This window comes from Panthera pardus, unplaced genomic scaffold (genome assembly GCF_024362965.1).
Source record: "Panthera pardus isolate Hobbes unplaced genomic scaffold, ASM2436296v1 HiC_scaffold_6, whole genome shotgun sequence".
Classification (NCBI taxonomy): Eukaryota; Metazoa; Chordata; class Mammalia; order Carnivora; family Felidae; genus Panthera; species Panthera pardus.
The window spans coordinates 38063951-38091439 of NW_026526991.1; the positions used below are offsets into that span (position 1 = coordinate 38063951).

General features: G+C 34.8%; 1 protein-coding gene and 1 long non-coding RNA gene across 5 annotated transcripts in view; one reads left to right on the forward strand and one right to left on the reverse strand.

Moving 5' to 3' along the window:
• LOC109270557 (uncharacterized) overlaps positions 1-27489 on the forward strand; it is a 166895-nt gene that overhangs the window by 16335 nt on the left and 123071 nt on the right. The window lies entirely within an intron of this gene.
• PTPRQ (protein tyrosine phosphatase receptor type Q) overlaps positions 6905-27489 on the reverse strand; it is a 206695-nt gene continuing 186110 nt past the window's right edge. For 3 of the 4 annotated variants that reach the window (XM_053894769.1, XM_053894768.1, XM_053894771.1), the window contains 6 exons: positions 24345-24479; positions 24021-24146; positions 22754-22902; positions 13703-13838; positions 8439-8562; positions 6905-8203 (listed from right to left, as the gene is read on the reverse strand). In XM_053894769.1, coding sequence (XP_053750744.1) covers positions 8166-8203; positions 8439-8562; positions 13703-13838; positions 22754-22902; positions 24021-24146; positions 24345-24479 — 708 coding nt within the window. In that variant the 3' untranslated portion in view covers positions 6905-8165. The remainder of the gene's footprint in view (positions 8204-8438; positions 8563-13702; positions 13839-22753; positions 22903-24020; positions 24147-24344; positions 24480-27489) is intronic. The other variant, XM_053894770.1, reaches the window with a different exon arrangement.

The following is a 27489-nucleotide window of genomic DNA, read 5'->3' on the forward strand; positions in this document are numbered from 1 at the left end:
TTGTGGCATGAATAATTTGCATAAAGGGGCCTAATTTAGACAACATCAGGAAACTTCTGTTCTTGAAGATGGTAGTAATTAGTGTCCATGTGTGCTACTTACCTACTTACCTAGAGGTAGGTGAGATCAAAGATAAGATAGATAGATGATAGATGATAGGTAGATAGATAGATAGATAGATAGATATAGCAGTCTCTAGGTAATAAATTGGGGTATGGTGGTTAATACTGCAGCCCCTGAAATCAGACTTTTGGTTTCAAGTCTAGACTCTTACATTTACTTAATGTGTAACCTTGGGCAGATTATTTAACCATTTTTGCTTTTGTTTTCTCATTTGTAACACAGTTAGTAACACCTACTTCGAAGAATAGTCAGGAGATTAATTCATTAGTGTTTGTAAAGTCCTTAGAAGAGTGCCCAGCACATAATGTCTATTCAATAAAGATAGCTGTCATTAGTTACAATAAATAAAATTATAATAGTATATATTATGCACATTTTCATATAATTTTAAGTGTATTCTTTAAAACATAAATATATAAAACTTCTGATAGAATAGTCCAGGGAGTAGGCATTAATCCTGTCAGCATGCATCAACTTTATGAATGCAGTGCCCTCAGACTTATAAAACTCTGTGTTCTAGCGTGAAAGTCCAGCAAGTGAATTTGTCATGTCTTCCATGGATATTCATCTGGTTATAAATACTAAGTGAGTAAGAACTTAGTGAGTTCTGTGGAAAGCACTTGGAGCATGTCAAGTTTTATTTTTAATGGCTAAAACACCAATTGTTAGTGCTTGGGGAATGGGGTAAGTAAATAATAAAATTAAATAAATATTCCCATATTGTGCTCATTCAAGCAAGAGAGCAGGACACTTTGATAGATTTGTGAAAATAATACATAAATATTTTATATCATGCAAATAAATTATTAAAGTTTAAAACTTACTCATTTAAAAAATTGTGAATTGTTTCAAACACAAAGAGAACCTTGAAAAATAATGTAAACATTTTTACTCATTACTTAACAAATCTGTATTGCCAAATCTCCCATATATTCAAATTTTAAATTCGAATTTTAAACCAAGATTTACAAATGCATTTGAAACCTTTGGAGAGCCTCCTGATTCCATGGCAATCCATCTCTGTACCTGTGTTCCTCCCATGTCAGAGGAAACCATGATTCTCATGTGAAATAATTCATAAAAATATGTAATATTTGCTGTATTTCTAAAAACCTTTTTGAACGTTTATTTTATTTATTTTGAGAGAGCACTATCAGCACTGAGCCTAATGTGGGGTTTGAACTCACAAATCTTGATATCGTGACCTGAGCCGAAATCAAGAGTCAGACGCTTAACTGACTGAGCCACCCAGGTGCCCCCTATTTGTTGTATTTTTAAGAATTATGTAAATGGAATATTGTAACTATTTTGAGACTCTCTTTTCATTATCCTTCTATTTTTTAAATCAACTTTATTGGACTATAACTTACATGAAATAAAATGCACTCATATGTACACAATTTTTAAAGCATTTTGACAAATGAATATGCCTGTGTAAATATGACTTCAAAATATAGAACTACCCAAAAGTTCCCTTTTGCCCACTGCAGTCAGTTCATCACATATAACCCACCCCAGGTAATCACTGATTTTATTCCCATCACTATAGATTACACTTGTTTCAGAGCTTTACAGAAAGGGATTCTTATAGTATGTGTTCCCTTGTATCTGTCTTCTTTCACTCAGTATAAAGTTTTTGAGGATTCTTGCTGTTCTTATGTGTATCAATAGTTCATTTCTATTCCATCACCAAACTTTATTTCATTGTTCAAATATGCCACAACTTATTTATTTATTCCTGTTGATGGATTGGTATTTGGACTCTTTCCATTTTTTGGCTATGATGGAAAAAGCTGCTAAGATCATTATTAATACAAATCTTTTCCAAAAAAATATATTTTAATTTCTCTTAGATAAATGACTAAGAGTGGAAATGCTGGGCAAAATGGTAATACAGTCTTATGTTTAATTTTATGAGAAACTACCAAACTCCAGTTTTCAAAAGTGACTGTACCAAATACTTCCAGTTCCAACTGTTCCAAATCTTTTAATCATTGTATTGGTATGATTATCTCATTCTGATTTAAATTTGCATCCTTGATGACTAATGATGTTGAATGCCTTTTCATGTATTGGCCATTTGCGCATGTGAATGTGTGTGTGTGTGGGGGGGGGGTGTATGTGTATTATTCTGTAAATATACATGTATTCTGGATACAAATATTTTATGACATATATTATGAATATTTCCTCCCATTCTCCCAGCCTGTGGCTTGACCTTTCATTTGCTTAATAGTGTCTTTGAAAGAGCAGAAGATTGTAATTTTGATGAGGAACAATTTATCATTTGTTCTTTTATTATTTCTTTTTTTTTGTACTCTAAGAAATCTTTGCCTATCCCAACATAATGAGGACTTTCTTTTAGTTTCTTTTCTATAATCTTTATAATTTTAATTGTTATATTTAGATCTGCATTCCAGTTCAATTTAATTTTTTTATTTGTTATATGAGTTAGAAATAAAAATTCATGTTTTTCCAAATGGACATCTAATTGTACCAATACTATTTATGGTAAAGACACTCTTCCCCATTGAATTGCGTTGTCACCTTTGTTGAAAAACAATGGGTCACCTATGTGTGGGTTTAATTTTTGACTTTCCATTTTTTTCTTTTAATGAGAAATACTATACACCTATTGTGTAAATCATTAAACTGTGTTCTATTTAAAATTTTTTTGGCTATTCTAGGTCTTTGCATCATTTCTATATAACTGCAAAACTAGTTTGTCAATTTCTAGAAAAGAAAAGCCTTATGGGATTAAGATACATATTCCATTGAATCTATAGAACAATTTGAGCAGAATTGACATCTTAACAGTATTGAGTTTTTGAGTTCATGGACATGCATTAAAATTTTTTTTGAGTCTTCTTTATCTCTTCTCATCAATATCATTTCTAGCATAGAGATCCTGCACATACTTTGTTAAATTTGTTCTTAGGCATGTTCATGGATGCTATCATTAATGGTATTTTTAATTAAAATTTCCAGTTGTCAATTGAACATACGAAAAAATAAAATTGATCTTTGTATCTTGATCTTATATCCTGTAACCTTTTGTTTTTAATGCTTGCTTGTTTGTTTGTTTTTGAGAGAGAGAGAGAGAGAGAGAGAGCGAGCATGAGTGAGGGAGGGCAGTGAGAGAGGGAGACACAGAATTTGAAGCAGGCTCCAGGCTCTGAGCCGTCAGCATAAAGCCCGACATGGGGTTCAAACCCACAAACCATGAGATAATGACCTGAGCCGAAGTTGGACACTTAGCCAGTGAGCCACCCAGGAGCCCCTATTCTGTAACCTTTTTAGTTACTTATACTTAGCAGCTTTTTGTTTTTATAGATTTGTCAACAATTTCCTCACACATGATTACACCTTTTACTCACAAAGACAATTTTGTGTCTTCATTTACAAACCATATTTCTTTTATTTCTTTTTCTTGCCTGATTGAAATGGCTAGGAACACCAGTACAATGTTGAATGGAAGTTGTGAGAGTGGGTATTTTTGCCTTTTTCTTGATCTAGGTTGAAGGCCTTCAATATTTCATCATTATGTATGATATTAGCTCTAGCTTTTTTGTAATTGCCCTTAATCAGGTCGAGGAGGTACTTTCAGAACTTTGAATATGTCATTGCATTATGTATTGGCTTACATTATTTCTGATAGACGCCACCATATTTTCTTACCTTTGAATCTCTGAATGGGTCTCTATTTTCTTTGTTGCCTTTAAAATTTCTATCTTTACCATCAACTTTCAGTAAATTGATTATGATATGCAGCTCTCACCTTGCTAAACATGGTCTTGGGCACAGCAGTTAAACTTTCACCATATTTATCTGTAATATGGGACTCTGCAGATCTTAAAGAATTTTGTAAGGATTAGTTGGGATGACGTATACATAAAAGTGTTCTAAAAACTTTATAATTTACTAAAATGGCTTTCCAATTCAAGAATGCTTTTAGTGAAAATTAAAATAATTTAAATTTGTGATTTTAGAAACATAGTATTGTTAACAGAATAATGCTTTTTGTTACCTTGTATTAAGTTACAGTTTTATTTTCAAATGAATGGTATTGCAGACACTGATTCAGAATATCGAGGTGAAATGTCCAAAAGCAAACTATTCTTGACTTGTTTTCCAAATCACATTTTATGGTATTTGTGTACATGTCTATCTATTCATTTTAGTCCAGAATTTCCTTGAGAATGCTCAAATCATTCATGAAAAAAGCATCATTGTCTTATTTAGCGTAAGTCTATATAACTGCCATAATTTTCTCTTCGATGTGTGCATGTGAAACATACACATGTATATGACACACAAATATGGCACTATTGTCAAAAAATACAATGCAATCTTTAAATGAAATGCATCATCTTGCTGATAAGCATTAAACAAACCGATCAGTCTGGCTAAAAGATTAACTTTGTAGATTTCATTATACTTTTAGAAACACTTTCATGTATGCGATCCTATCTATTCCTCAGAACATCTTCATGAGCTGGTGGGTGTATGAGTCCTGATTCCACATGAAAACTCCATGCACAGTAATGAAGTCTTTAACATGAAATATTATTTGTCCTAAAAAGGCAATCTAGTGCTCGCTTCGGCAGCACATATACTAAAAAGGCAATCTATTTTTCCAAGATTATGCTTTATATACTTTTTTCATATTTTCAGTTTTTCATATCATTTGAGAATTTCAGATCACTTTGTGTTCCAGGATTTATCAAACATTTCATTTGAGTTTTCTGAAAGTTGGCCCATGAAAATGGACTTACCACAATAATGTGATGGACTTACAGGATGCATACTTTGTTGAACTTAAATTCCATTTTTAAAATCTAGTGTTTGGTACCAGATGTGGAGAGTGAATCACCATCTCTTTTTATGAAGAGGGCAAGGTTTAATTAGCCTTTTTCAAAAGACTTATTATACATTTCACCTATAAACTGAGAGAAGAAAATTATGCGTTTTAAAGCAGGATGAAAGTTGAGGTGATACCCACAGCTGCTCTCGTCTCTGGCAAACCATTCTGAGAGGCTCCAGTTTCATTTGGTTCAGATGAAACACATGTTGCTCATTTATTGTACATGTGCTTCAACGTATTTTGACAAATCTGATCTAAAAATGTTACAGATGTTCCTCATTATTCTAATTTGCACTTAGTAACTACCTATAGAACTTGGCTATATACTGGCCGTTTCACAATCTAGGTAGGAGAAAATTTAGCTGTCACTGATATGTGTTTTAATTCAATTTTAGTTACAATTTTGTGATACAGTTAGATATACACATTTAACAGGTGTTCTGTTATACAGTTGTGAACTGTGTACAATTCACAACTGTATACAACTGTGAGTGAAGAGAAAGCTTTGTTTTAACAGGTTTCAAATAATTTCAGGTGGACATGAAATTATTCTGATCTTGTCTTTTAGAAATTTGCTATTCAAAAGGGGCGCTTGGGTGGCTCAGTCAGTTAAGCATCTGACTTCAGCTCAGGTCATGATCTCACAGTTTGTGGGTTCAAGACCAGCATCCGGCTCTGTGCTGATAGCTCAGAGCCTGGAACCTGTTTTGCGTTCTGTGTCTCCCTCTCTCTCTGCCCCTCTCCCATTCATGCTCTGTCTCTCTCAAAAATAAATTTAAAAAACATTAAAAAAAAAGAAATCTGCTGTTCAGTGTATGGTCTGAGATCAGGCAGCAATATTATAACTTGAATACTTACTAGAAGTGAAGAATCTCAGGTCCTACCCCAGAACTACTGAAATAGAATCTGCATTTTAACACAATCCCCAGGTGATTTATATGTACATTAGAGTTTCATAAGCACTGTTTTAGAAGAGACCTAATGTTATAACTCTGTTATAACACACACACATATACATAGTGTGTATGTATGTACACACATACACATATGTTTTGTACACACACATATACATAGACCCACGGGTGAAACCTGAAACTGTTCACTGTACACATCTGTTGTATACAGATATTGTAAAAAGTGGGCTGGCCTGTAGATCAAACTTGTTTATTTTCTTATCATTCAATACATTAAAAAATAATCTCACCAGTACTTTCCACAGGCTGTCTTCCATGTATACAAAAACCCATATCATAAGTACTGGCTCACCACACATTTTCCTTTTTTTTTTTTTTTGACATTAATTTATTTTGAGAGAAGGAGAGAGAGAGGGAGGGAACATACACAAGCGGGGGAAGGGCAGAGAGAGAGGGAGAGAGAGAATCCCAAGCAGGCTCTATGGCACTGTGAGTGCAGAGCCCTACATGAACCATGAGCTCATGACCTGGGCCAAACTCAAGAGTCCCATGCTTAACCAACTGAACCACCTAGGTTACCCCTCACCACATATTTTCAATGACTGACACATGAAGGAAACAGAAGAACTTGTACTTCAACTTAAATCTTTTAGAATTCTCACCATTTCTTACTGTTTTCTGTAACTTTCTGTAGGATAAACTTGGTTGGAACAGTAGTGAATTGTATTATTTACACTTCTTTGCCATGAAAAAAACAAGAAGCAGGACTGCTTGTAAGATTAAAGAATTTAATTTCTTGGGTAATGAATTTGATTTTAAAATTTCTTGCTATCTATAGATACTGTGGGAAGTGATTATACATTAATTATATATACTATATCACTATATTGTAGTTATATATAATTCATTATATTATTTAAGGTAATTATCAATTACATCTTAATATGTAATAAAAATAAAATTTTTACATATAAGGACCTCTGAAATCATGTTGCAAAGTAACTCAATTCTTTAAAATTCAATTTTATTGGCTATCATATTTCCTATATGTACATGCCAGCAGAAATAAGCATAATTTCCTATATGTATATGCCGGCAGAAATAAGGTATAATTCTTATCACAGAAGAAATAGAATAATTGATACTATTTTGTTTTATGATCCTTAATTGAAATCTATGACAAAATAATTTCATTATAGTTCAAAACTTTCTTAGCACATTGTCACTAACAGAAGAGAGGCTGTAATATGTTTTTAAAAATCTCTCATTTGCTACAACCTGGTTAATTTCTTTGTTTCCAGTTCCACCAAATACACTCCTCAATAATTTACTTTGGGAAATGAAATAAAGGCCATTTTATATAATCTATTCAGAAGTTTCTGTTGGCACCACAGCAGCACGTCGTTAGGTTACAAGCTTGCCATATATACATCATACATTTCTGCTGAAGAAACCTTTCTAAACTGTTAATATTAGGTTGAATAGATATCTAATGGTCAAATATTCTGATATCTTTAACTATGTATTTAACTATACAACATAGTGGTACAGCTTGTCCTGAAAAATGTACGAACGTAGACAGTACAAATGTACTCTACAACTTGACATGAGCAATAGCACTGTTTAATTTTTCTTTTTGTTTTTTTCAAACTAAAGATCACAATGCAACTTAAATAGCCCTCAGTGTCCCCAAAGAGCTACTGTGTGTTGCATAAAGGCTAAGTAATCCCTGCAGTGTCAGAGGGTTACCGTTCAGCTGTTCGAGATCATGAGATGATATCTCAGCACTCATAAAACAGAGATTCAAAACACAGGGGTGTACATGGAAGTACAGATCATTATGACAGTCCTGGAAGTCATCCACAAGAAACGTCAACACCCTGGAGGCCAAAATAACACTACTGAATCAACATTTACAACTTTTGTTCAAATTCGATCCAATATGCAGGGAAATTTTACATAGAAAGATCATAATGATAATTTTCCATTTGGCTTATTCCAAAAATGTGGAAGACTTCAAAAATCTCTGGGATATTTTTTCTTAAACATTTTACATGCATATTTATTCTGTACAAAACAAATAATTATCCTCAATTAGCTATTTCCTACAACTATTCATAAAATGTCAATCCATTTAGTAAGGCACAGTAACAGAAACATTGAGATTTCTTTAAGGTTGTACATTTCAATTCAGAAGAGCAAGGGGGAAATTTTGGCCCCTGGGATTTGAAAATATCTTCAGTTGTAATGTTTGGTCTGGATATTTACATGGTGGTTTCTTCCCATTCAAGCTCAACATCACCTATAACATAAAGTAACATGTCACAAGAGATATTTTAACTGAAGCTACCAGTTAAAAATATTTAAGTGCTTCATGGCAAAAATACGAAGAGAGGCTATTATCTTAACTTGGATTAGAGAGAAATAAAAAAAAATTGTTATGTGCATTAGCCAAGCTATTAAAACATTTTCAACATGTGTTTATTATGTAATTAATCTCCTGGTAAACTAGTAAATTGTACAATTTGCCTGGTTACCTTCCATGGCATCCAAAGAGTCCATCTTCTGAAGTGCTGAATAGTTAACAAAACAGATGGGCTGGTTACTTCCTTTACTTGATAAGAGATCCAGAATGCACTGGTATAAAAAGATATACTGTGCCTAGACACCAAAGAAAGAGTGGTTAAATACATGGATACGGAGGAGATTTTTCTTAGATCATAAATAGATCTAATTTGATCTTACCATGAACTTACCAGAACTTACCATGTATATAAATGATTTTCTATCATTTCAAACATAAGGTTTTCTAAGTTCCTGTGGCTTCTTGTTTCTTTTTTTTTTTAATACTTACCATTAAACCCCATGCTAATATGTTTCTGCTTGCTGTGATTATTTTAAAAAGTAGCAAATTAGATTATTTGTGAATTAGATCAAATTAGATCTATTTATGAATTTCCTTTTTCCTCTTAGGTCTAAATTAGTAATTTTTTCCTATAAATAGTTTTCTTTTTAGAATGATTAGCATGGTTGTTGGCATGCAGATGCTAAATTTGCTTTCACTATCTGTGAGTGAGCATATCTATACACCATCAGCACATTTAAAATACATTTAACAATTCTGTTAATCACCTGACACTTGGCCTACTTAATGTCAAGTTTCTGGTCTTTATTTGTAACTATAAGGTAGTTGATCACTGAAATACCCTAACACCCACACTCTGGACAAGGACTCCTAACATTTCCTCTGAATGTTTAGGCTAAATTCAGTACTATCTAGCTTCTTGAAGTTTTTTTTCAATATAATTCAGTAACCTGTTAGCATTTCTGAGTTTGGACTTTCACAAAGATACTTAAGGTCAAGTCATAGAAAATCATCCTCACTTTTACATAGGAAACAACTGCTGTTAAAGGAATATAACAAAATATATATACATATATATACACACACACACAGACAGACACACACACACACACACACATAACTAATTTAATAGAATGTCCTCTATCTATCTATCTATCTATCTATCTATCTATCTTCAGAGGTTATATTCATATCTATTGCTACTGTATATCAAAATCTTTTTGGAATTCCTCCACTGAAACTGTCTTCAGAAACTGTTGGTCATTATTATGAATATCTATTTCTTCATGAATTACAAAATGTTTCCAAACATCTCATCTCATCTCATCTCATCTCATCTCATCTCATCTCATCTCATCTCATCTCATCTCATCAGAATGTCAGTTCTGTGAGGGCAGGACTCTGTCACACTCATTGCTATATTCCCATTGTCTGTAATTGTGCCTGGCATGTAGCAGTTACGTAACAAATGTTTGTTGACTTAGTACCATTTAATTCTCATTCCTAGCCAACCTTTACCATTCAAGGAACAATTTCATGTGGACAACGTTCAGAAGTCATTAGGGATTAGGTTTTATAAGTGAGTGCACGATCAAGTTGCATAATTCAGTTTTGGTAAGAAATAAAGTGTTGTTAGAAAGTAATAAAAATTCTGTTGAAATTACTAGTAAATTACTTCTCAAGGTAATTCTAAAAAAGTGTTTTCAAATATACGTCCCACGATGAATAACATTATTGGCAGAAATATACGGACACAATATAGCTTCTCCAAAAATTATAATCTTGGAATTTATGAGTTTTGGTATTTTTTATAAAATCGCATTTGAATTTGAAGTCACATTTGATATGTGAAGCTTCTGACTGTCCCGATCTCATTTTCTCCACTGGAAAGAATGATGTGTGTAAATTCTGCCAGCAGGGCAGGCTGAGCTCCACGGCCAGTACTATATTTTCCAAAATCCCTCTGTCATGGTGTGTTATTGCCAAAGAGGCAGTGATGAGTTCAATTCCAGCTTCTACCTTAGATAATCATGGTATCTTAAGAATTAAACTTTTCTGATGTTTGGCTTCCTCATGTGGAAGATCATAACACCTATGTTGTGATATTTAAAGGATTTAATATATATAAAGTGCCTGGCAAAAAACTACATACAACAAATATATGAGTTTTTTTTTTTTTCTTTTACCCTAAGGCTTCACATCTGTTAATTTCCAGGAAAACCACAGCAGGGAAGGGACTCATCCAGATTAACCCTTATTGGAAGTACCGAAAGCATCTCAGCATGTTATCTTACTGCATACTATTCTCTCAGAAAGTTCTTGGGGCTGCTATGAACTATTTTTTGGTAGACAATGAAAGAACTCATAGCTCTCTCCTGGGTCTGGGCCATGCCCCTCTGGGGCCTTTTAGTGGCAAAATATTGCTGAGGTTCCCACCTCACCCCTGCCCATGGCTACTGTAGCATGTGCCAAGACAGCATTCTTTATAGAAATTGGAACTACTCCCGAGTGCAACAGAAGAAAGTAAGAAACCACTCTTGGGCAAGGCAATAGTGGTTTGTAAGGACTGGAGTCAAGAACTGTGGTCATTTTCCTTTTTTATCACCACAGAAAAAAGACAGCAAAGAGCATAACTTTGGGAATGAAGTGAGGTGAAAGAGAGCTTTTGAGAACCAGCTTTTCAGCAAGTAGGGAATCCAGAAGAATTCTGTCAGATATTTACCGCATGCTGGGCATTTACTGCATGTTGGTGCTTTAGATACTTTCTCTTATTTGATACTGACAATAAACTTGTGAAAAGTAAAACATGACTATTTTACAAAAGAGAAATAACTAAAAGAGTTTAATTAAACAAAGTCACAGACCAGCAATTAATTAGCTGAACTGGAATCTTAACTCAATTTTCTGACCTCAAAACTCATGCTCTTTCTATTCCCTTGCCTACCCTGCAACATAGTACTCGGGCTGGTTAAACAAGCATAACATATGAAGCTTATAGCATATACTGGGCACTAAATTGTGTGAAATTATTAACCGGCATTCTTGAACATACACTTTACAAAGTCTGGTGCCACAAAACTTAGAGCAAGTCAAAATGTTTCCAATTTTTATTATCTGAGGATTGACTCTAGATTCTAAAAGGAAACAATATCCCAATCAGCCCCACCCTCTATAATATCCAAAAGAGTCAACCAATCTTTATCATTGCCAAGAACACTGAGTGCTTGTGCACATGTGTACATCCAGGAACATGGGAGGAAAATGTTAGCTTTCTATTTATTCTTATTGTTAACAAAAATAAGAAAGAATTTGGGTTTAAATAATGGTTAATAGTTGGATTTATATTGGACCCCTTATAATTGAGGACACCTAATTTGTGGGCTCACTGCAAAATGAAAATATGAGTTTCCTCCCTCAAAAAATATTAATGATTTTCAAGACAGTGACAGCAAACGCTGCATCAAGTGCCCTTTTGAGCATGAGCCCTGTGAGATTGTGCCTGTCACACCCAGGAAGTCAACCCTGGTCACAAGTTCTATTCCGTTTCTGAAGTATCCTAAAGGAAGAGTGATACTTCCCTCATTTGTTCCCTTTCAGCATAGAAGAGAATGTACATGGATTACATTACCTAATTTTACCTAACCATCACAAAACTGAAGTGGCTTAGAAAGATTCCTACAAAGAGACTGTGGATTGAAGGCAGTATTTATCATATAAGCCCAAATGAATGACAAGGAAACAGCAAGGCTGAAATTCTTTGTACCTCTAGAATAATCTTATGGTCATTCTAGTCAGTAAAAACAACAGTGTAATGAAATCTGATAAAAAGCTAGATCACTTGTTTAAAAATTATAAATAATTTAGAATATGTATCTAAAATCACGATTGAAATAGAATTACCTTGTGCTAAGTGTATATTTTATCTTTTGAAAATACTTAATGATAATATGAGAGCATCATAATTAGCAAGATTTCAAAATATTGGTTATTTGATCTTTATTACATGTTTTTTATTTCTCATTTTGTATGCTTTATAATTTACATAATTTTTCAATCTACATTTAAAAAATAAATATAGAATTATTGGAGTTGAATGTGCAAATATTTTTCCTGAAAGGGATGTGCAGTCCACAAAGTTTAGATGTCTCTGGTGCAGCCAGCATCTTCCTAAGAACATTAATGTTCCCCTACATGGTATTGTAAGTTCTGGGGTCAAAAAAGGTTCAAGGATTTCATAATCATGTAAGTTTGGAAAAAGATGCCCACAGGGGCTCTACATTTGTAATTGTAATGCAAAGTAGCATAGAGCCTTTAAGAAATTTTAAGATCAGTTTAACTTCTTTTCAAACTTATTAAAGCCAAGAACCTGTTTTCTCACACCTTTAACAACTAGGATGCTATTTGTGTTTTCTAGTAGGTATTGTGGAAAATATGGTTAAGGCAGGCCTGTATATTTACTGTGAAAAAATTTCTATTTGAAGAACATAAAAATACCAATTCATATATACAGACAGAAACATCTTACATGTTACCGATAGACAGACTTGGGCTTGAATTGTGGTTCTGAAACTAATTAATAGTATAACCTTATTATATCATTTAAATTCTTCAAAGGGAACATCTGCTTCCCTACTTATAAAGCAGAGCCAATAACTGCTAGTCTGTTGATTAGTTTTATTGGCACTTCTTTACAAATAAAGGATTAAATGAGATAATACACGTTAAGGATTTAGTATTATACTGTGTGACTTTTTTAATGAAGAAAAAAATATATTTTGTAAACATTTTTGCCTACAAACCAAAACAACAGAACAAAATACTCCAAAATAGTTAGTTGATAGTATGCTATGATGATCATTAGTACTATTATACAATAGGGGTAAATATGGACAAATGAAATACATAAAACCCCATAACAGTATTTTAAACTTTTCCCAAATATAATTTTTAGCATGTTTACAAAAGAAATTGATTTGATTCATTTCCTGAGCTTCTCAAATTTGCCAAATGCTAAAGACAGATCAATTTTATTTTCTATATACTTATCAGTATAAACTGATTATTTTCATATCAGTATATATGATATGAATCAGTATATATATATATGTATATATATATATACACACATATATATATATATGTGTGTATATATATATATATCAGTCTAAACAAAATTATTTTCTATATACTTATCTACTTATCAGTATAAACAAGGTAGGAAGGATGACCAGTGAGTAACAGTGCACAGGGGTGACTATGCTGCATGAGCTGCCCTTCCCCAATCCCCTCCCCCCTAGGAGGTTTATAATACAGCAAAAGAGAGCAGAGCGGCTGCTATGCAAATAAGGTTTCAAGTCCATGCCCAACCAGACTGCTGCCACTAATATCCTCCCTGTAGAAATTATAGAGCACTGCACACGGTTTTAGACATCTTACCAGGTTCTGCACCATGCACATTCTTTCACTTCTCAGTTCAGCTACTAATCCATATATATCCACAAAATCATGATCATTTATATGTTGTGTTAAGTGGTCCAGAGCAATAAAAACTCCAGTTCTTCCAACTCCAGCACTGCAGGAAGAGTGAATATTGTTCAGCAAAAGATTGTTCATGTTGATAGTAAAGAAGAAAATGAACTATGATAATAATAAATCCTAAACAGTTCTTTTTCTTATTTGGAAGTAGATTTTCTTTGGAGTGTGTATGGATTTGTATTGTTACCAAGACTAGATAGACCAAGATGATTATCATTAGCACTCTCATCAAATGTTTGAGTTTTTTTTAAATATGAAATTTATTGTCAAATTGGTTTCCATACAACAGCCAGTGCTCATCCCAACAGGTGCCCTCCTCAATGCCCATCACCCACCCTCCCCTCCCTCCCACCCCCCATCAACCCTCAGTTTGTTCTCAGTTTTTAAGAGTCTCTTATGCTTTGGCTCTCTCCCACTCTAACCTCTTTTTTTTTCCTTCCCCTCCTCCATGGGTTTCTGTTACGTTTCTCAGGATCCACATAAAAGTGAAAACATATGGTATCTGTCTTTCTCTGTATGGCTTATTTCACCTAGCATAACACTCTCCAGTTCCATCCATGTTGCTACAAAGGGCCAGATTTCATTCTTTCTCATTGCCAAGTAGTATTCCATTGTATATATAAACCACAACTTCTTTATCCATTCATCAATTGATGGACATTTAGGCTCTTTCCATAATTTGGCTATTGTTGAAAGTGCTGCTATAAACATTGGGGTACAAGTACCCCTATGCATCAGCACTCCTGTATCCCTTGGGTAAATTCCTAGCAGTGCTATTGCTGGGTCATAGGGTAGATTGATTTTTAATTTTCTGAGGAACCTCCACACTGTTTTCCAGAGTGGCTGCACCAGTTTGCATTCCCACCAACAGTGCAAGAGGGTTCCCATTTTGCCACATCCTTGCCAGCATCTATAGTCTCCTGATTTGTTCATTTTAGCCACTCTGACTGGCATGAGGTGATATCTCAGTGTGGTTTTGATTTGTATTTCCCTGATGAGGAGCGATGTTGAGCATGTTTTCATGGGCCTGTTGGCCATCTGGATGTCTTCTTTAGAGAAGTGTCTATTCATGTCTTCTGCCCATTTCTTCATTGGATTATTTGTTTTTTGGGTGTGGAGTTTGGTAAGTTCTTTATAGATTTTGGATACTAGCCCTTTGTCCGATATGTCATTTGCAAATATCTTTTCCCATTCTGTTGGTTGCCTTTTAGTTTTGTTGGTTGTTTCCTTTGCTGTGCAGAAGCTTTTTATCTTCATAAGGTCCCAGTAGTTTATTTTTGCTTTTAATTCCCTTGCCTTTGGGGATGTGTCAACTAAGAAATTGCTGCAGTTGAGGTCAGAGAGGTCTTTTCCTGCTTTCTCCGCTAGGGTTTTGATGGTTTCCTGTCTCACATTCAGGTCCTTTATCCATTTTGAGTTTATTTTTATGAATAGTGTAAGAAAGTAGTCTAGTGTCATTCTTCTGCATGTTGCTGTCCAGCTCTCCCAGAACCACTTGTTAAAGAGACTTTTGTCCATTGGATATGCTTTCTTGCTTTGTCAAAGATTAGTTGGCCATACTTTTGTGGGTCCAATTCTGGAGTCTCTATTCTATTCCATTCGTCTATGTGTCTGTTTTTGTGCCAATACCATGCTGTCTTGATGATTACAGCTTTGTAGTAGAGGCTAAAGTCTGGGATTGTGATGCCTCCTGCTTTGGTTTTCTTCTTCAATATTACTTTGACTCTTTGGGGCCTTTTGTGGTTCCATACAAATTTTAGGATTGCTTGTTCTAGCTTCGAGAAGAATGCTGGTGCAATTTTGATTGGGATTGCATTGAATGTATAGATAGCTTTGGGTAGTATTGACATTTTAACAATATTTATTCTTCCAACCCATGAGCACGGAATGTTTTTCCATTTCTTTGTTACCTTCTTCAATTTCCTTCATAAGCTTTCTATAGTTTTCAGCATACAGATTTTTACATCTTTGGTTAGGTTTATTTATAGGTATTTTATGCTTCTTGGTGCAATTGTGAATGGGATCAGTTTCGTTTTTTGTCTTTCTGTCACTTCATTATTATTGTATAAGAATGCAACTGAGTTCTGTACATTAATTTTGTATCCTGCAACTTTGCTGAATTCATGTATCAGTTCTAGCAGACTTTTGGTGAGTCTAACGGGTTTTCCATGTATAGTACCATGTAATCTATAAGAAGTGAAAGCTTTACTTCATCTTTGTGAATTTTGATGCATTTGATTTCCTTTTGTTGTCTGATTGCTGATGCTAGAACTTCCAACACTATGTTAAACAACAGCAGTGAGAGTGGACATCCCTGTTGTGTTCCTGATCTCAGGGGGAAAGCTCTCAGTTTTTCCCCATTGAGGATGAGATTAGCTGTGGGCTTTTCATAAATGGCTTTTATGATGTTTAAGTATGTTCCTTCTATCCCAACTTTCTTGAGGGTTTTTCTTAAGAAAGGATGCTGAATTTTGTCAAATGCTTTTTCTGCATCAATTCACAGAATCATGTGGTTCTTATCTTTTCTTTTATTAATGTGATGTATCATGTTGATTGATTTGCGAATACTGAAACTAGCCCTTGCAGCTCAGGAATGAATCCCATTGATCATGGTGAATAATTCTTTTTACATGCTGTTGAATTCAGTTTGCTAGTATCTTGTTGAGAATTTTTGCATCCATATTCATCAGGGATATTGGCCTGTAGTTCTTTTTTTTTTTTTTTTTGCTGGGTCTCTGTCCGGTTTGGGAATCAAAGTAATGTTGGCTTCATAGAATGAGTCTGGAAGTTTTCCTTCCCTTTCTATGTTTTGGAACAGCTTGAGAAGGATAGGTATTATCTCTTCTTTAAATGTCTGGTAGAATTCCCCAGGGAAGCCATCTGGTCCTGGACTCTTATTTGTTGGGAGATTTTTGATAACTGATTCAATTTCTTCTCTGGTTATGGGTCTGTTCAAATTTTCTATTTCTTCCTGTTTGAATTTTGGAAGTGTGTGGGTGTTTAGGAATTTGTCCATTTCTTCCAGGTTGTCCAATTTGTTGGCATATAATTTTTCACAGTATTCCCTGATAATTGCATGCATTTCTGAGGGATTGGTTGTAATAATTCCATTTTAATTAATGATTTTATCTATTTGGGTCCTCTCCCTTTTCTTTTTGAGAAGGCTGGCTAGAGGTTTATCAATTTTGTTTATTTTTTAAAAAAACAAACTCTTGGTTTCATTGATCTGCTCGGCTGTTTTTTAAAAAATTCTTTATTGTTTATTTCTGCTCTGATCTTTATTATTTCTCTTCTTCTACTGGGTTGGGGTGTCTTTGCTGTTCTGCTTCTAATTCCTTTAGGTGTGCTGTTAGATTTTGTATTTGGGATTTTTCTTGTTTCTTGAGATAGGCCTGGAATGCAATGTATTTTCCTCTCAGGACTGTCTTTGCTGCATCCCAAAGTGTTTGGATTGTTGTATTTTCATTTTCATTTGTTTCCATATATTTTTAAATTTCTTCTCTAATTGCCTGGTTGACCTATTCATTCTTTAGTAGGGTGTGCTCTAACCTCCATGCTTTTGGAGGTTTTCTAGACTTATTCCTGTAGTTGATTTCAAGTTTCATAGCATTGTGGTTTGAAAGTGTGCATGGTATGATCTCAATTCTTTTATACTTCTTAAGGGCTCTTTTGTGACCCAGTATATGATCTATCTTGGACAATTTTACATGTGCACTCGAGAAAAAAGTATATTCTGTTGCTCTGGGATGCAGAGTTCTAAATATGTGTGTCAAGTCCATCTGATCCAATGTATCATTCAGGGCCCTTGTTTCTTTATTGATTCTGTGTCTAGATGATCTATCCAGTGTTGTAAGTGGAGTATTAAAGTCCCCTGCAATTTCCAAATTCTTATCAATAAGGTTGCCTATGTTTGTGATTGTTTAATATATTTGGGGGCTCCTGTATTCGGTGCCTAGACATATATAATTGTTAGCTCTTCCTGATGGATAGACCCTGTAATTATTATATAATGTCCTTCTTCATCTCTTGTTACAGCCTTTAATTTAAAGTCTAGTTTGTCTGATATAAGTATCGTTACTCCAGCTTTCTTTGACTTCCAGTGGCATGATAGATAGTTCTCCATCCCCTCACTTTCAATCTGAAGGTGTCCTCAGGTCTAAAATGAGTCTCTTGTAGACAGCAAATAGATGGGTCTTGTTTTTTTTAATCCATGCTGATACCCTATGTCTTTTGGTTGGAGCATTTAGTCCATTTACATTCAGTGTTATTATTGAAAGATATGGGTTTAGAGTCATTGTGATATCTGTAGGTTTCATGCTTGTAGTGATGTCTCTGGTACTTTGTGGTCCTTGTAACATTTCACTCATAGAGTCCTCCTTAGGATCTCTTGTAGGGCTGGCTTAGTGATGATGAATTCCTTCAGTTTTTGTTTGGAAAAACCTTTATCTCTCCTATTCTGAATGACACACTTGCTGGATAAAGGGTTCTTGGCTGCATATTTTTTCTGTTCATCACATTGAAGATTTCCTGCCATTCATTTCTGGCCTGCCCAGTTTCAGTAGATAGGTCTGCTACTACACTTTGTGTCTACCTTTGTATGTTAGGGCCTGTTTATCCCTAGCTGCTTTCAGAATTCTCTCTTTATCCTTGTATTTTGCCAGTTTCACTATGATATGTTGTACAGAAGATCGATTAAAGTTATATCTGAAGGGAGTTCTCTGTACCTCTTGGATTTCAATGCCTGTTTCCTTCCCCATATCAGGGAAGTTCTCAGCTATGATTTGTTCAAGTACACCTTCAGCCCCTTTCTCTCTCTCTTCCTCTTCTGGAATTCCTATAATACAGATATTGTTCCATTTGATTGCAATACTTAGTTCTCTAATTCTCCCCTCATACTCCTGGATTTTTTTCTCTCTTTTTCTCAGCTTCCTCTTTTTCCATAATTTTATCTTCTAATTCAGCTATTGTCTCCTCTGTCTCTTCAATCCATGCTATTTTTTTTTAACCAGTTGAACTTTTCCTCTTCTTTCATAATATTTTAAGGGGTATATTTGGAGAAGTATACAGATGATTTGTTTGTTTCAAGTTTTTATTTAAATTGTAGTTAGTTAACATGTAGTGTAATAATGGTTATAGGAGTAGAATTTAGTGATTTAACACTTACATACAACACCCAGTGGTCCTCACAAGTGCCCTCCTTAATCCCCATCACCCATTTAGCCCATCTTCCACTCATCTGCCTTCCATCAACTTTCAGTTTGTTCTCTATAGTTAAGAGTCTCTTATGGTTTGCCTTTTTCTTTATTTTTCCTTCCCCTGTGTTCATCTGTTTTGTTCCTTAAGTTCCACATATGAATGAAATCATATGGTATCTGTCTTTCTCTGAATGACTTATTTCACTTAGCATAATATATTCTAGCTCCATCCACATCATTGCAAATGGCAAGATTTCATTCCTTTTGATGGCTGAGTAATATTCCATTATATATACATACATATCAAGAAGTTTTTTTTTAAACTGTTGAACATTTTTAACACCAGAAACTTTGTATTGCACATATTTTTGGTTACGAATACAAATGCTGAATATTAAAAATACCAACTCTTAGCCCTATAGCATTTACTCTGCTTCTTACTGGCAGTCTCTCATCTGTTCTTTTCACTTTCTTTTCTTAGAATTTTTTTTACTTCCTATAGATAATAAAATTGAAAAGCTGTTTCCTTTTAAGAAATTAGCTTAGGGTTGCCTGGGTGGCTCAGTCAGTTAAGCATTTGACTTCAGCTCAGGTCACGATCTTATGGTTTGTGAGTTTGAGCCCCGCATCAGGTTGTGTGCTGACAGCTCAGAGCCTGGAGCCTGCTTTGGATTCTGGGTCTCCCTCTCTCTCTATCCCTCTCCGACTAGTGTTCTGTCTCTCTCTGTCTCTCAAAAATAAATAAATGTAAAAAAAAAGTTTTTTTAATTAAAAAAAAGAAATTAGTTTCATACCCACGGACAAGTATGTGCTCCATAGAAATCATGAACTGATAAACTTGACAAGATTTATGCAGAAATTCCCATTAGAAGAAAAAGACTCATAGCTATTTGAACGGTTAACACAGGAAGTAAATATAAAAAAAGAAAAAAAGACACAGGGAAGGCCACCTAGTCTTATAAATGTTACTTTGAACAACATAAAATTGCCATTTTTGTAGGTAAGAAATAACTGAATCTTAGCAATTTCCCATGATTCAGCCATATACGAAATAATGAGCATTACAACATAAATCCAATTATGGTAACACATATATACACATGCCTGAACAGAGTAATTGGTAATTACATTATTCAATATATTTTGAATGTCAGACCCTGTCCAGGCATCTGGGGTGCAGCTATGAACAACAATCCAAAGTCCCTGCACTTGAGGAGCTTATTTTCTAGAGGACAGTGAAGGGCACTACACAAATACTGCATAGAATGTGCCTGGAGGTAATAAGCGCTATGAAGAAAGAGAAATCAGGTTAAGGAGAAGGTGTCTCTGATTATGTAATATTTGGAAAGAAACTCACAAAAGGGAGCACACAGTGTGAGAGGAGCACTGCAGCCGGAGGGTGTGTCTGGGGAGGTGTGCGTGGAGCATGTTCTGCATGTTGGAAGAAGAGCAAGGAGCTCAGGGCCGGGGGACTGCCGTGGAGAGGTGAGAGGGGAGAGGCATCAGAGTACTTGCTTCAGGGCCGCAGGTGGAGAGCGAGAGCAAGGGCAGAGTCAGGGATGACCCCGGGTTCTGGCACCATGGGGAGTGGACTTGCAGTTTACCAAGAGGGGACTGAGAAGGTGGAGTGAGGTTGGAGATTGAATCAAGTGTTCTGTTTTGGACACATCAAATTTTCAGTTTTGTGGTCATTCAGGTTGTCACATTAAATTGGCAGTTAAATGTACATCTAAGTTGAGGTGAGAAGCTGGGGTTAGAGATAAAAATTTAGTAGACAGTTTTAAATGATACCAAAGAGAATTCTTAATTTGAGCATTCTTTTTTCTGATATTTCATCCATTTCTATTACAAAGGGGGAGACTCTCTCTCTCTCTCTCTCTCTCTCTCTCTGTCTTTCTATTGAAGTATAATTGACACACGATGTGACATTAGTTTCAGGTATACAACATAGTGATTTGGTTAAGTCTATAGATTATGCTATGTTCATCACAGTGTAGCTACTATCTGCTCTCTACTCTTTTTTTTTTTTTAATTTTTTAATGTTTATTTTTGAAGGAGAGAGAGAGAGAGAGACATGAGGGGGGAGGAGCAGAGAGAAAGGGAGACACAAAATCCAAAGCAGGCTCTAGGCTTTGAGTTGTCAGCACAGAGCTCGACGTGGGGCTTGAACCTATGGACTGCAAGGTCATGACCTGAGCCAAAGTTGGACACTTAACTGACTGAGCCCCATGCTCTCTACTCTTTTTGAGGCTATAAGGGATTAGGTACTTTTCTTTTCTAATGGATGTTAGTGTCAGTATATGTGCAAGACACAAAGAAGCTAAAGGCAGCTACTGTTCATTAAAAATTTTAATCATCAATGACCCAGCTTAACAGGAATAGTTGACTTTAGAAGCAAGCTGTTAATCTATTTATATCATACACTATTTTGATGAAAATGTTATGTTTAGGGAGGGGAAATGGAAATAAGACAGTAAAAATGAGGCTTTTAATCTTTGTTCTGTATGCTTTTTAAACATAAATATTGTTTAGATATTTTGTAATGAGCAAGCATTTATGTATTACCTTTATAATTAAAAAAATGTAAAATATTCCTAGAAAATATATAATCATTTAAATCACATATTGAATTTTCTCCTCTAAATAAAAGTAAAAAACTTGGATGGATTAATATATTCTTACATCTTTAACCAGACTGATTATAGCATACACCTGTTAGAAAAATTATCAGTTATTGGAAAAATTATAATTAATAATTTATTAATTATTAATGTGATTAAGTACTGTTACCTAATAATTTTATTGCAGTAATAGACATGTAACAAACAATTTACCATTTTAACCATACTTAAGTACACAACTCAGTTGGCATGAAACACATTCACAACATTGTGCAACCATCACCACTATCCATTTCCAGAACTTTTTCATCATCCCAAGCAGAAGTTCTCATGAAACAACTAACTAAACAACATACGCATTATAACTCCCCATCTCTCTCTCCCTCAAGTCCCTGGTAACCACAATTTTACTTTCTGTCTCTATGAATTTACCTATTCTAGGCGTCTCATGTAAATGGAATCATAAAATAGTGTATTATTATCCACTTTTTCTCTATTTACAAACCAATTGTTGAAGAGACACAAGTTGAGACTTGTTAGAAAGTCTTGTTCTATCATGTTAGAAAACACAAATTAAATCAATCTGTCCAGAAAAACTCTGAATGCTAAAGACCTTGAATTTTATTTCTAAGTATTAAATACCAATGAAAATGAGGAGACAATTTTCAACTTGCAGTTATATTCTCTTAACCATGTTCAAAAAGCAGCCAAAGAAGGACATGAGAGTAGCTAAAGTTTGTCCAAATTTGTTATAATACTTGGGTTGGTCACCCAATTTAATCTTTATTTTAAAGTTCATTTTCTTTTATTCTTTACAACTCAAATCTAAAAATTCTTTTTACAAAAAATTAAATTATGATAGTAGACTAATGCCAATTGAAATAATAAAGGATCTGATGTTTATTTGTAAAATTCTTAAAATCCTACACACACACACACACACACACAAACACACACACATGACACCATACACACACATCAAGGGGCTACAATTAAAAAAAAATTAAAGACTTTCCTTTGAGAGGCATAATCCAGTCAAGACTTCAGGAAAGTTCCCTTATCAATGGTATCATGATAATTGGGTTTAAATGCCATTTCTAGTGTTTCATATAAGGTTCTGAAAATATCTTCCTTACCTGCAGTGAACAATCATAGGTGTTGTGTCATGTGCTCTGCTTGCTCGAACCAACTTTACAAAGTGAACCAGAGGGGCACTGTTTTCAGGGACTCCATGCTCAGGCCAAGCAGTAAAGTTGCACTGTCTCACAGTCATACAATCTCCATGCTAGGCAACATGACAGATTAAAGAAGCACGATACAATTATTAAAGTACCACAATGAAGGTTTAAGGCAGCTATGTCTTAGCTTTTGAAGGTGATCTTTTAAAAATGACTATTTACCAAACGGAAGAAACTATGTTTTCATGATTTCCTGCAAGACAGGTCTTCTATTATTGCTACAATAAAGCAAATTGCCTTTCAGCATGAATGGCAACAATAAAAAAGCTTACAAACAGAGGATAATATAGAGTGTTTATATTCAAATGTAGTGTAACATTTCGTAGGACAAGAATTGTAGAGTTTAAAACAATTTTGTTCCGGGGCACCTGGGTGGTTTAATTGGTGAAGCATGGTTCAGTCGGTTAAGCATCCGACTTTGGCTCAGGTCATGATCTCACGGTTCGTGAGTTCAAGCCCCATGTCAGGTTCTGTGCTGAGCTCAGAGCCTGGAGCCTGCTTCAGATTCTGTGTCTCCCTCTCTCTCTCTCTCGCTCTGAACCTTCCCCACTCACTCTCTGTCTCTGTCTCTCTCCCTCAAGAATAAACATTTACAAATTAAAAATAAAAAAAAAAACAATTTTGTTCCAAAATGCAAACACATTCACCTATTATTCAAAACACAGGTAATGAGTGTCTGATAATGTTAGAAAGTATAAATTTCCTTAGATCGTTTTCTGTGTGTATAGGCATTTATACAAACTGGTAAGTGGGATCCCATACTATACCTTATGTGTTGGTTCTGGATTAAATAGAAAATCAAATTATTAAGATGAGGAAAGAGATTACTGATTAAGGAAATTCCTGTTTTAAGTCAAATATTATAGTTTCTTCATCAAATAAAAACCTAACAATCTAGTTATTTCCTTCTTTTTTTCCTTTGTCTACCTAACAAGTTGGTGATAATTGGTTAATGTAAACTTTAACCATGAGATTTGGAATTAAACAAAGTGACACAGATATTGAGGTCAGTTACCAACTAAAAACTTTGGTTTAGAAAATATTAGGAAAGCACTGTTGAATGTAGAGGTATTGTTGCAAGGGGAAGTTCTGGGAATTAATTTTACTTCTAGACATTTAGAGACTCATATTTACTATTGTGTTCCCCGCCATTGCCTTTTTTTACCCTTTCAATTTTCAGATCCCTGATGGTCCAATCTATTTGAACATCCTCCATTAGCTTTGTAATCACTATATCTCCAAAGACAGTAACTGGTTTGTTGTCCTCTGGCCAATACTGATGGCATCTGATCTGTATTCAGAGAAAATCACCAGTCATAAGAACCACTGTTATATTAGAATATATATCACAGTTATTGCTACTAAGTTAAAACTGCCTCATAGACAGATGTCTAAGTTATTGATGACTCACAGCATTAGCTGAAATTGTCACACATATATTAAGACAATTGTAAGATAACATCTTGTGAAAGATTTTTAAATAACTTACCCGTCCTTTTTCAAAACACTGTGTTAGCATTACTAATGTTTTTGCTCTGGTTTCCCACACCATTCTCCAAAAATCCCCAACTGTTCCTGGTAATGGACCTTGGGTGGCAATAAATTCATTTGGACATAGGTAGCCCTAAAAGGATATAATTACAACATTAAATATATATATATATATATACATATATATATATATATATATATATATATGCAATACATAAAAGTATACTGGTTGTAAAATATATAATAGAATGTTGAATTCACCTACAAATTCACTATCTTGAATGAAGTACCATTAATATTTTGTTCAATTTCTTTACAGTATTAAAAGATGTACATTCTTCCATTGAAATAATATTTATGAGTTCCTACTGTGTGCTAGACACTGTTCTAGGAATTGGGGATTCAAGCCCTGGCAAAGACACTAAAATTCTTCTTCTCATTTATCTTATATTCTAGTTAGGGGGAGATAGACATTAAGTCTATTAATAAGTCCATTAAATAACCAAATTACACAGAATTTTTAAAGTGATAAGTGCTATGAAAGAGGGTTTTCAGAAAATATGGTGTTCAGAAAAGACTCATGGGTAATATCTTAGGGAAAATGTGAAGAAGGAAGGGAATAAGCTCTGCAGGATTTGGGGGAAGGTATTCCAGGTACGAAGTCAAGTGTGACAGCATTAGAGGAATAATATGTCTAGAATTTAATAGCAAGTGGCTGGAATGGAGTAAATGAGGGAAGACAGTTATAGAAGATGACGTAAGAAAGAACAGGGGAAGGAGGATAAGGGTACTTTACATCCTAGTAGATAATTATAAGACTGGTTTTTACTCTGGATGATACAGAAACCTGATGAAAGGCTTTCAACATACAGTGTTCGAAGCATACACTCTATATGGTTTAGCAGTTTTACTCTGGTTTCTGTAAGAAGACCAGCCTATAGCGGTTAAACAGTGAAAGGAGGGGTTACCTGGGTGGCTCATTAAACAAGTCTGATTCTTGATTTTGGCTCAGGTCATGATCTCAGTTTGTGGGATGGAGCTCCACATCAGGCTCTGCACTGACAGCATGGAGCCTACTTGGGATTCTCTCTCTCTTTCTCTCTGCCTTCCCCTGCTCGTGTGCTTGCTTACTCTCTTTCCAAATAAATAAATAAATACATACATACATACATACATACATATGTTTTTAAAAAGGTGAAAGAAGGAGAGTGGTTAGAAGGTTATTGCAACAATCCTACCACAGGGGTAATTTGGCTGGCAGCAATGGGGATGGTGAGAAGTGATAAGATATGGATATATTTTGAAGACAGAGTCAAGAGAATTTGCTGACGGACTGGATATCGGGTATAAGAATTTCAGAGGAAGATGGGGAAGACTTCTGGATGTAGATTTGAAGGGAAAATTAGGAATTTATAATTGACATATTAAACCTGAAATCCTTGTTAGATATTCAAGTGGGAATATCATGAAGGCAATTGGGTATATGAGTCTGAAATTCAGGAAGACATCCAAACTGGATGCATAATTTGAAAGTAATCATTGCATAGGTCTCAGTTAAAACACAATAATGGATGAAATCATGAGGAAATGCATTTGGAAAGAAATCATAAATTCAAGAATTGGGCTCTAGATAATTCCACTGTTTGGTGGTGGAGGAGATAACAGAGAACCAATGAGACTGAGAGGAAAGAGTCAAAGTTGTAGATGGAAAATCGAGAGAATGATGTCCTGGATACCCAATGAAGGAAGTGTTTCAAGGATGAGTAATGGTAATTATGGTAATTGAATAATGGTAATCGAATGGTAATCATTCGATTTATAAAATGTTTTTGCCAGTCATTTGCATTTCACTTTTTTTAGGGACTAAATGTCCTTTGGTACTATAGTATTCTATCAAAGTAGGGACAAATCTGTTTCTGATGTTATTACAGTTCATTTTCATCATGGGTTTAATACTTAATTTCTAATTATAGTAAAAATATATCCTTAAGTTAAAGTAATTTCAGGCATCTCAAGTTGACAAGAGAGATAATTGTGAGGTTTTGATGACTTTCTCATGTCCCATTGCATAGTGTTATTATTGTTAGCTCTCTTGAAAATATTTCTAAACTCATTTGTAAAGTTAGTGGCTGTTTATAGGGATGCAGTATCTTTTTTCCTCCCTACCTCTCTCCCACAGTCTATCCACTATCAAAATGTTCCAAGCTCTTTGTGAGTCCTAGCTTCAGGAGCACAATTCCCAAGAACAGCCAAGGGCAGAGGGATAAACACATATTAATCTAGTTACAGACCCTGGCCTGGAGTTTCCCAATCTTAAGGTATTTCCCTCAGACCACCTTCTGGTCTTCCCTTTTCCTTTCCCCAGACTTGGTGTGCTGCTTTTCCATCTGAAGAGTAGTTATTTTGCTTTCTTCCTTACCTCCCTGTACAGTTTTCCTTTGTAGATGGCTCCTGTCTTTTGCTTCTGGAAAAGTGTTCATGAACTTTCAGATGGAGGTACCATGGAACAAATTGGGGAGTGGGGGGAAATATCAGATGTATATTTCTGAGAAGTCTTCACTCTTTCTGAGGGAAGACTGCCTGACTTTGGGGATGGTGAAGTAAGGGACACTGATTTAATGGCTTTTCTATTTCCATCTGTTCCTGGCATTTCAAGCAAAGATTTACCCGAAAGCTAAGAGCAACAATATACTGCCCACTCCAATTCTGAAATCTTCCTTAATGTAGGGTGCTTTCCATCAGAGCCTGCTTACCATGCAGCTCAGTAATGATTTTGAATATCATTACATGTGGGTCATAGTGACTTTGTTGTAAGATTTATTATATTACAACATCACTTGATTATAGCAGGATATATATATTCAGAATTCTTAGTTTATTGCTCACCCTGCATTATCATCTTCTTATGGCTGTTTCCTGACAACCTATAATATTTAGAAGGGACACTGGGTTTTCATGAATATTCCTTTGTTTATGTAATCTGTGTAGGTTTAGTTATACCTACTAAAACCATCAGTTTCCTTTGTAATCACATTCATGCCCTATACTGTTACCCTCTATCTGGTTGAACATTAGAGGATGTGAGCTATTCTTTTGTACGTACTTATTGGGGAATAAAAATTATACAAATCAATACATCACTG